At 45.4% G+C, this 11,631-nt stretch overlaps 1 protein-coding gene across 1 annotated transcript in view; it reads right to left on the bottom strand.

Moving 5' to 3' along the window:
* The window catches only part of shq1 (SHQ1, H/ACA ribonucleoprotein assembly factor), a 35,980-nt gene that overhangs the window by 23,716 nt on the left and 633 nt on the right, over positions 1-11,631 (bottom strand). Inside the window, exons 2-7 of the mRNA XM_048255863.1 lie at positions 11,249-11,409; positions 10,752-10,816; positions 7,412-7,534; positions 6,376-6,563; positions 5,381-5,493; positions 5,116-5,213 (exon numbers count right to left, since the gene is read on the bottom strand). Of these exons, the coding sequence (XP_048111820.1) occupies positions 5,116-5,213; positions 5,381-5,493; positions 6,376-6,563; positions 7,412-7,534; positions 10,752-10,816; positions 11,249-11,391 (730 nt within the window). The 5' untranslated portion in view covers positions 11,392-11,409. The remainder of the gene's footprint in view (positions 1-5,115; positions 5,214-5,380; positions 5,494-6,375; positions 6,564-7,411; positions 7,535-10,751; positions 10,817-11,248; positions 11,410-11,631) is intronic.

The raw sequence follows: 11,631 nt of genomic DNA, 5'->3' as shown, positions 1-11,631 counted from the left end.
AACAGCAGCAGCACCACCATAAGCAGCAGCAGCACCACCACCACCACCAGCAGCAGCAGCACCACCACCAGCAGCCCAACCACCACCACCACCAGCAGCAGCACCACCACCAGCAGCAGCACCACCACCACCAGCAGCAGCAGCAGCCTGTCCTCTGCTCCCGCTGGCTGGCCTGGCTGTCCACACATGGCTTGCGGACGAGCTGACATCTGTCCACTCAGCAGTTAATTACAAAACCAAACGGAGAACTGGAGACGTCTGATCTGGAAACAATCATGGGGACTGGGCTTGAGCGCGGCCAAACAGTGCCCTTGGGCCAGCCAGTGAGCTGACTGGTGATTGGCTGGGAGATGAGTTGACACAACACAGCCATGTGACGGCAGAAGATTGCGTCAGCGTGTTTACGCGAAAGTCAAGCAGGCGAACGGTGACACGGTTATCCGGTGGTTGCACTGACGGACTAATCCTCATCATCACCAAGTGTTTACAAAAGATCAGATTTGTTGCAAAATAAAATCTGGCGGAAAATCCTGAAAATCTAAACGTCTCATTCAGCTATTTCTCAACTGTGAGACACCACCGATTAACATTACCAAAGTTGTTTGGCAGTCTTGTACACACAGTCTTTGGGCTTTCTGTGCCATACCACCACTTCACCACTGGTGAAAGCTGCAGTCCAAATTATATTCAGACAGGGATAGAGAGAGATTAAACAGACACTGGACACTGCTATTAAGTTCAGTGGCAAGTCATGCCAAACTCAAACAATACACACTATCATATTCAAATGCATATCAATCTGATATCTACTGGAAGTGTCCTTCTAAGAACTTATTGATAACTACGGAGACAGAATGCGTGGGTAAGAGGGAATACTTACTAAAGTATTTACACATTTTCAAGGGTAGTTTAAGATTAAGAGCATGGCTGCTGCATTAGGGCAAGGCCTGCTGTACTAAGAGTGTGATCACGGCAAAGCTCATTGCAAACAAGTTGAAACAGACTGAAGAGAAGACATAGGAAGAGGCTACCACACACACACACACACACACACACACACACACACACACACACACACACACACACACACAGAGACACACACACACACACACACACACACACACACACACACACACACACACACACAGAGACACACACACACACACACACACACACACACACACACACACACACACACACACACACACACACACACACACACACACACAGAGAGAAAGAGGCAGAGAGGGAGAGACAGAGACAGACAGTCACACAGACAGACACACAGACCGAAACACCATAACCAAGCTCTAAACTGAATTCCTAGCAGAGTCTGTGTGAGAACAAGATAGATAAAGACAAGCAGAGGAACTGGGAGGAGGTGGAGTATGGGGGGGGCAGGAGGAAAGAGAGAAGAAGGAAACTGAGAAAGAGACAGAAGCTGTCAGCGAGTCTTCAAAATATTGTACGGGTCAGTTTCCCAGTGCTTTGTGTCATTAAATAGCTCAGACGATGTCTGTGTCCAATATACAGAGTGCGGGCTGACAGGAATACTAAGAGGCTGCAGTTCACAGGATTAAGGCAGAGCTGTCGGAATGGCAGGGACTGCATGAGCATGCAAAGGACAGCTGGGTGTACGTGTGTGTGAGAGAGAGAGAGAGAGAGAGAGAGAGAGAGAGAGAGAGAGAGAGAGAGAGAGAGAGAGAGAGAGAGAGAGAGAGGCAGCTATGATTAAAAGTGTCTCTATTGTGTTTGTGTGTGTGTGTGGGTGCCGACTTTGTGTATGTGTTGTGAACTATGTATTTAAAAGCGTTTGTAAGCTTTGTAAGCTAGTGAATAACAAAGTAAGAAAGGGAGTTGGGGAGAGGGCGAGAGAGAGAGAGAGAGACAAAGTGAGATGGTTAAACACACAGAATATTGGATAGCACGGAAGGGAGAGGGAGAGAGAGACATGGAGGGGCATGTCAACGCCTGTGAGAGAGATGTGTGTGTGCGTGTGAGAGAGATGTATGGGAGTGTGTGAGTGTGTTAGTGTGTGTGACTGACAGCTGGTTGTCAGAAGCTAAGAGCTGGGCTCAACAGCCAGACAGGTTCCTGAAGATCATCAGCATGGGCCCCCTCCTGTGATAATCACCCTATCTGTTTAATCTACATCCTCCTCCTCTCCACCCCACCCCTCCTCTCACACACACACACACACACACACACACACAAGCCTGACCAGACAGATTCTAATGTTGGGTTCCCTTTCTCTCTCTCTCTCCCTCCCTCTCTCCCTCTCTCTCTCTGCGGGGTGCAGGGGAATTAGCTGTGTGTTAAAGAGAGAGGAGCTGGCCAGCGCAATTGAATTGGCTCTCAGCAGCAGCAACAGCAGCGGTGGTGGCGGCGACTCGACTCGAACATTTATCGCCCCTCATCTCATCTCATCTCATCTCGGTGGGAGCGACAGGCTGCCCGAGGGGCCCTGCAGCCAACGAGCCACGCGCCTCGCCGCATCGCTCCACGCCGCGCTGTTTAGAGTGTGTCAGATCGCCACATTGATTTCACATGGCCTCCCGACGACTGGCAGGTGGGGAGAGGGAGGGGGGAGGGGTGGGGCAGCAGAGGATTTGGAGACGATGGCGGACTGTGACTGTCGCGGATGGACACGGGGTGATGATAATTACTGACTCTCCCCTGATATGTAAAACACCGGCGTTCCGACGTTCGCCCTACGGCACTAGGCGAGACAGAGTAATCGCTCTCCCTAGATTTCGTTGTTGGCGGACAGGTACGATTGAGATTCACAGCGAGACGCTTCAACTGTCTGAAAAGAATTAGGCTGAGGTCCCTGAGAGCCTCTGACAGATTTCAGATTTTTGGTAATGGAGCAGAGACAAAAGCTTTTTTTGTTTTTATGCACTCACTACTTACAAGTCTCTACAAATCTCACCACCTGCTGGTAGATAAGGGTAGTGCAGTGGAGCTCTGTTGTACCAAGGCACGTCACGGTAAATCAATCATGGACTCACCAGACAATCCAAACATTTTACAGTGTCTATTTTTTTTTCTAAGTATGGTTGAAAAACAAAATCATGAATCCAAGATTTGCCTGAAGTCAAGCTGAAAGACAACCCCCCAGATGGGAGAGTGCAAACCACTTAGCCACTTATGCAATCGGGGAAAACATACAAATTATCTAGTTAATGAAAACATATGTGGTTTATCTCTGTAAGTGTACACTGATTCAATTATACAAATTAGGGGTTAGACCCTATTTGTTGAGGGATGTTAGTCTGTGACCACATTTAAAAAGTCCTTAGTGATATCTCTGTCTTACACACATGCCAGCGACTGAACACACACACACACACACACGTTCTCATTATTCCTCTCCCCCACCTTTTTCTTTTCCCTCACACACACACATCCTCCCTCTCTCTCTCTCTCTCTCTCTCTCTCTCTCTCTCTCTCTCTCTCTCTCTCACCCACACCCAATCTCCCTCAATAATGCTCCTACTCTTCCTCCCTCTCTTTCTCTCTCTCTTTCTCCTCTCTCTCTCTCTCTCTCTGATTTATGTTTAGATCAGATCGTATACATGAGCCACGTTCTGGACGTGAATGATCCAGCTCTCTGGACGCATGCTGGTGTGAAAGGATGGGCACGATGCTCCCCCTGTTTGGTGTTAAGGCTGTCTGAGGGTGGCAGCTAGATTGCATTACGGGGTCTGTTCAACTCCTTGGATTCTATAATTACAGTCTACTTTTATGCCCAAGTCATTGCTTCCTTTGCTCAGGAATGAATAAGGTTTTCCTCATTTTGATTTCTTTGTCGGAGCTTATCTTCAGAGGAAGCCCATTTTCAGTAAATATTACTGCTTTCAATCACCAGTGGCTGAGAGTTCAAAACTCAAAATCATCTCACCCAAATAATGCCAAAAAATGGCATTTTCTTTTACACAGGTGTGAGCATATTGCAATGTTAAGACATAACAATATATTCACAGTCCACAGGTTTGCATTTTTCAGATTTTAACAGAATGGGGACTATGACTTGTAGAGGTGATGGGAGGACATTCAACATCTATACGAATAAACAGAGCCATGTTCTATTGCAGGTACAGTGGAGATGTTTTGCTGTATGGCCCGAACTAAAGGAGAGAGGACACGCTGAGCGTGTAAATGGCCGTTAGTTCCACTTGACATCACTGAGAGATTTCTTGGGAAGGAAACAGAACATCAAACCCCATACGCACAACGTCTGTAGCAGATGAGCTTTGCCGGCAGGTTCTGATGAAAAAAGTTTGGCTTTTCACACATTAACATTCCTCTCTCTCTCTCTCTCTCTCTCTCTCTCTCTCTCTCTCTCTCCCCTCTCTCCCCTCTCCTCTCTCCCCCTCTCTGTCTCTCTCTCTCTCTCTCTCTCTCTCTCTCTCTCTCTCTCTCTCTCTCTCTCCCTCTCTCCCCCCCTCTCTCTCCTCTCTCTCTCTCTCTCTCTCTCTCTCTCTCCTCCCCCTCTCTCTCTCTCTCTCTCTCCCCTCTCCCCCTCTCTCTCTCTCAGACCAAAGCCCAGGCAGCTCAGGGACGGTGGGCTGTTGGCTCTAATAGCTGCTTTGATGAGAGCGAATGAGGCCAGAGCCAAATGGGGGGGAGGGGGCATCAAAATAAGCTAATGACAAGCTGTGTCCATGACAACACAATAGCTGGGTTCCCATCCAACTTTTTAACAACGATTTTGACCATCGGAAGTCCTGAGTGAAAATGCTTAAAATTTGTCAAATAAGGAAAGTCAAATAAGTGAACTTTCACTTCTAATTCACGGAGTATAATGTGAGTAAGGTCTGTGGAAAAAATGTTTATTCACATCAAAAACACATTTGTCGAGATTTTATTATGTGTTTATGTTAAAGTTGCCATGACAACCTCCTTTCAATCCACAGCTGTTCACAACGCCTCCCTTCATTAGGATACTGACTATTTCTTCTAATTTACACAACACAGCAAATGGAGAAAAAAAAAAACCCCACACAGACTAGCATTTTTGGAGCCAAATGTTCATCAATGTGTTTAAAATATGTGATGAGCTGAACGCGAACCCAGCTAGTGAAGAGCGAAAAGGAAGACAAGAGGGCTCACGTGCAGGGCTGTGTGGGGACTGCTCCGAGCCTGCTTCTCCCCACCAAGGCCCAAACCTCAGCACACTCTGGATCGCCTCGTCCTCGAACAGGTCAGCCCTGCGGGGGTCATGCGCATGGGAGTGGTGAGACACAAGCAGTGAATCAACTATTTACCCCCAGGTGGGCTGCACGCTTCAAGACATCTATACTCTTGGCCTCCCAGCTCATGCAAACTCAAAACCTTGACTCAATTCAATGATTCAGTTAAATTTCTCATGACTCACAGATAATGGTCCGGGTCAAACTTGTTGTGCTCGGCGGCTTGTCGGCCACTTCTCCTTGCCGCTGGTGTCGTTCTGTCGGGGTCTTTCACATCAACGACATCGCTCAGCTCCTCCTAATCGAAAAACAGAATAAATCTTCCACTGCTCTTAAACGTTGCAACCTTGAAGCAGGCACACTGGTGGTACACTTTCAACATTCTTTAATACAGGGATAAAAAGCCAACCTTGGATTACATCAATGGTGTCATTAACAACCAAGCCATTGGTGTGCTCAGTGTTGGAAATGACAAGGCCAATAGCCAACATAGTGACCACATAGAGCTTTCTGTGGGGCTGTCTAGACCCTGCTAATGCTCTCAGCCTGTTTCAAGTCAGTAATGCTGCAAGCGACACCAGTTCCCCTCGGGTCATTCTGTTTCTAGATGCAGAGAAAGTAGCCGACAGATTGGATTTAGCCTCAGGCTTTCTCAGGAGAGTTCTGGAGCATTTGGGTATTAAGTGCACGTTTCTCTGCCATGGTTCAAGTTCATCATCTATGGGTCTACTGCACACCAGGAGTGGATGACTAACAGAACTGCATACCATGCCGTGAACTATGACCTCTTGACTCCCAGGGGAAACGGAGCTACTTTAAACAGATTTTGCTTGAGCAGCCTAAAGCAACGAGACTAATACCTAGACATGCATTCTCTATGTCCATGTCATTTTGTAGTATTACCATCTGGATTCAACCAGGCCAGACTTTTTCCAGATAATAAACTGCTTTGCGTAGATGAAGGCATGCTAAGCAGCCCATCAGATGGGATTAATTACACCCAAAAGCCGTAATCCTCCCCATTTCTGCAATTTGTGTCATCTGGAATCAATGACAAGCACCCTCTATGGGTAAAAAAAAAAAAGGTTGATTAACAACAACTGGGGGAAACGACCGAAAATGTGTAATCCACGAGCGGCCTCTGGCACCAGCTCAGTGTGGCAGGGTGTACAGTACGTACCTGCAGTCTGGTGAAGACCCCACACCTGAGGTTGCCAAAGCCGTACTTCTGCAGCTGGTTCAGTTCCTCCTCAGAGCACTCGGTGTACACTGCCTGCTCCACCTGCCAATCAAACTCTTCCTCGTCCTCCTCGTCCTCCTCTTCCTCCTCCACCTCCAGCCCAGCGCCTGCACTCCCCACACAGGGTTCTGGGTCAAAGCGAAGACCAGCAGGGAAGGAGTGAGAAGTTACAAAAGATGGGGGACTGAGAGGAGATCGTTCTTATCCAAGATCTCAGAAAACCCATGTCACAGAACAAGAGCATGTCAAAAAGGAAACAAATGAGACACACACACACACGCACGCACGCAGGCACGCACACACCCAGACAAACACACACATAAGCATGCACGCACATACACAGACACAAGCGTACACTCACACACACAAACACATACACACACACACACACACACACACACACACACACACACACAAAACACAAACAGAAACACGCACGCACGCACACACACACATAAGCATGCACGCACATACACAGACACAAGCGTGCACACACACACACACACACACACACACACACACACACACACAAACACAAACAGAAACACAAACACGCACACACACACAAGCACACACACACACACACACACAAACACAAACAGAAACACAAACACGCACGCACGCACACACACACATAAGCATGCACGCACATACACAGACACAAGCGTGCACACACACACACACACAAATACAAACACAAACACAAAAACACACACACGCACAGACACAAACGTGCACGCACACACACACACACATGCATACAAAAACACACACATACCCAAGCACGCACACACATAAACACAAGCACGCGCACACAAGCGCGCACGCACACACATATACACACACACACAGAAGCGGGCGCACAAACGCCTACACACGCCTGCACGTGCGCACACATACATGCACAGTTGCACGCCTACATTCAGTGATTTTTGGATGACCGCTTGTGAGTGCATGCCCGTCCACTCAGACATACCCATATCCTCCACCAGGGGCTTGGCAGAGCGGGTGCCCTTGGGTGCCAGGAGGCTCGTCAGCATCTGCAGTCCCTCAAAGTGCTGGCCCGGCGTCTCTTTGGGCACACGCAGTGTGAAGGCACCTGGAACAGCCACAATCACAGGGTCAAGACAGGGTGAGACGCATTCTTCCACTAAGGAAACATTTCTTTAGATGCTCATCTCAAAAGGGTCTTTGGCTCCTCTCATCTGCCATCTCTTTCAGTCTGCTACCATATAGGCCTGTCATGATCATTTTAGTTGACAATTAATTGTCACGTAAATAATTGCAATTAACGATTGTTCATTTGCTACTTTCTACAGACCTAATAACAGTTGAATAATACACATTCAGAACAGTTTAATAGTAAACATACATACATTTGAACAGTAGTACATATCTAATAACATATCTAAATTAAAATAGGGTTGGGCGATGTCGCCTAAATTGGCATTTGACGATGTTTACAGTAAAACATTGTAATGGATGATGATATCGTGGGGGGGGGGGGCGGGTTAGTGTGGTAAACACTAATTAATTAGCCTATAGGTATGTCTGTACAGAAATACATGTATAATGTTCTACATAAAAAAATAAAAAATATATTATATAGGCTATACGGCCTGATGAAAGTGGACAGCTAAGAGAGACATACTGACCAGGCTACCGAAGTTGTGTGGAAGATCTGCTCCAAGAAAATTGTTGTGAAAAACGGATAGACAATCAATCCGAACACTTGTGTGTGTACCAACCAGCGGAATATTACACATTGCCAGCCTACGCTGGGCCCAGCAAAAAAGCTACTTAAGACTACTATCGTGGTCACTCATTTAAAATCTTAGTACTATGCAGCATCCCACGTTATCAGGCTACCGTCTATGCTGACTATGAGGGCGGGCGGAAGCGAAAAGTAAAGGGCTCGATCACGCAGTCCAGGCTATAGGAGGGCTAAGTAAAAACACTTTTACAAATAAGAATCCCGATACCAATTCGGCTGCTGTCTGGGACTTTTGCTAAATGCATGAAATACAAGCCTTTACAGTGAAAGACTAATAGGCTACCTTCTGATCCTATAATTAACGAAAAGAAATGGTTTATTTTAACACAGAGGAGAAGGACGATTTGGCGCCAAGCCTTGCAAAAATATTTGAGCTTAGAATGTCCTAGTCGAGCCTAACAATAATCTATATTTTCTGCTAAAACATTAGGCTACCTATTACGCCCCAATGTAGGCTATAGGCCTGCGAGACATGTAGGCTACAAAAAGACAATTAGGCTACACATTCACGTCACAGTCAGGAATTATTTGAATAAGAGGGTAGACTAATCTAAGTCTTTTATTTTACAAGACGATAGACTAATACGTGATAACTGTTTGGTTGACGGCCTTTAAAGTAGGCTCAACTTCATTTTCAGGGAAAGGTTTTTTTATGTTTTAGCCTGTTACAGCAGGAATTAGTGACTGGCATGTGGGGGCGTGGCATCACGATGGTTGCTTGCCAACGTGATGCCTGTCAACCATCATGATGGACGATGATATCGTCCATCGGCACAACCCTAAATTAAAATTTTTAAAATACACATTCATTTACCAATTTACTAGCACTGAACATTCAAACATGCCTTGTAGGCTTAACAAAATGCATAGGCTAGGTATGACATGAATAACAACTTAAATACACAAAGGCTTAAGCCTATTACTAACATAAACAAAGAAACTGACAATGCTGCTGACAATGACAGGTACCAGTAATGAACTCACTCAAACCAGTTGTTTTTACACAGATGAATGGAAATGATTCTCACAGTAATGTAAAACGATTGCGGTCAGTGCAAGGAGTCATGATCAGGCGCTTATGTAATAACTGTGACAAGCCTACCACCATGCAAGCACTTCAGCCTACTTCCCCGTCACATTAATAAGCTAGTGCCTTGGAGGGTGTTTTGTCATTGAAAATAAACAGTTTTCTCCTCCTCAACAGCCAGGCATGTGAGCACATGTGTGTAATGAAAGGTATAATTATGGCTCAATACATGCGCAATTACGTTTAATTAATCAATCCCAGAGCCAACGCTAATGCTCGTGGTGAGGACCAATTGCATTTATGTGCTTGCCAAAATAGCTGTTAAAAAACGAGCCGAAAAACAAAACACTACACAAAAGGCCAATCTTTGCTCAAGTCTGCCAGGGAACCATTTCATATTCTCATGCATTTTAAACACCTAATAAAAATTTCAACACTCTGCCGGAGTATTCATCTTAAAAAATGCATTATGTCATTAATTACGTTGGCCGACTGCCCTGGAAAGAGAGACATCTCAATGATTTGTAATTACAAGTGTAAACTCACTGCGTGATTAGCGGGATGGTGTTACGAGCTGCTAGTGAATCATTTACAGGCCGCGGAGCGTGGCCTGTCACAGGGGGAAGTGGCAGACATCGGGGCAATGGTGTCAGGTTAAATATGCCACACGTCTTATAATTAAGGCCGGTAATTGACAACTCATTACAAAGAGCTGCCACATCTGATAGCTTGAAGATTAAACTGGCGGACCGCATTTGCATTAGGCGCCTTCATTTTGCACGTTGTGCAAGTGATGTGCGAAGATGAGACTGTACACAGTACAATGATAACAACGTGGGCGGTAAACGCGGACAAAAAAATGACAACAGCGGAAAACAAATTGCGAGCGTCACAAAGATTAAGCAAGGCATACATGGGAGCTATGAGAGAGCGCTCATGATGGCACTGACGGGCCAAATGGTCAATTAAATCTCCAGCCACTGTCTGTAATTGAGCTGTCTGCCGGCATTGCAGCCGGTGGGAAGGAGACACCGGGGATCAATCAACTCGTCCTCGCGTGCAGCCCGGGCCAGCGCAACTCAAGGACCTGCTGCTGCTGTGCACTGAGAGGAACCGGCTCCAGTGGTTGTCGGTCAGTGCTGAGGATAACCTCAAAATTTCATTCCCATGGCGACTTGGGCTTTGGATTCCTAACCAACATGCCTGCTTCCCATATAGTGCAGAGAGTGCAGAGTTGAGTGAGACGTTATAACCTGTATGAGACAAGCCTATGCCTTTACAAATGTGTGACTGGGAACTGGATGGTTAAGTTAGAAATCCAACAGCATGTGAAGGTGGAGTTCTAAAAAGCAGTGTTGAACTTGATTCATAACAAAAAGCAACGTTAAACATACTTGTCAAGCAGAGGTAGATATTCACTCAGAAATGTCTCCCATGAGTAAAAAACACCATTGTAGTGTAACAATCATTAGCAGCAAAAACAACATGTAGTTGAGGCTTATAAGAAGAATTTACCTTTATCAATATTGAATGATGCTTTCTCTCTTCCATCCTCTACAATTCTGCCAGGTAAGGTCAACCTTTAGACAGATAGACAAGCATGAAGGGTCAGCCTTTAGACAGATAGATACAAGCATGAAAACAGATACAGATAATAGTAGTAAACAGTAAAATACAGATACAAAGTAAATAACATTAAAATACAGTATACAGGTACCACATAACAAAACAACACTGAAAACACAGAACTCGAATCAGGAGTATCAAATCAGTGCAACAATTAAGTTTTCCCATAAAGAAGCCAAAGGCAAGATGTGCACCCATCTGATTTACTAATGTCACACTGACAGAAGCATGTCTCCCTTTATCATAGGCTGGACTAGTATCATACATTTACATAATACACAAATAACACATAAATAATGAACTACCAATGACCCTCCCTTGTGTTTTATATTTACATGAAACTATTTGACATTAAAGTACAGAGTCAAAATATCACACTCCTTTACCGAAGAAAGTACGGCTTGGCATAGAACTTGAAGTCCTCCCCATCAATGCACAGGTCAAACTCTGAGGTCCTGGTGTAGGGCACACGTATCATTAGGGTAAGGAAGTCCGAGTCCTGACTCAGCTCAAACGCTGGGGTCAGCATGATGATGTTGGATCAACTCTGTCAAAAAAATAAAGATGCTATTTATCTTTTATTATGATTGGATTCTAGACATCCACACACCCTCCTCCAAAAGTGGACTATACTTTATTCCCTATACACTGTTAAGTTGAGTGTAATGCATTTGCACTTGTGATTAATGCATTTGTTTTTGTCTTGATTAACATTTATTTAACATTTATTTTCCGAATCGAACAAATGTGAACAGCAATCAAATGTGCC

The sequence above is a fragment of the Alosa alosa genome, chromosome 10 (genome assembly GCF_017589495.1).
Source record: "Alosa alosa isolate M-15738 ecotype Scorff River chromosome 10, AALO_Geno_1.1, whole genome shotgun sequence".
NCBI classification, from domain to species: domain Eukaryota; kingdom Metazoa; phylum Chordata; class Actinopteri; order Clupeiformes; family Clupeidae; genus Alosa; species Alosa alosa.
Note: the sequence above shows the minus strand (reverse complement) of the source record. Positions and strands in the feature narration are given on the sequence as shown.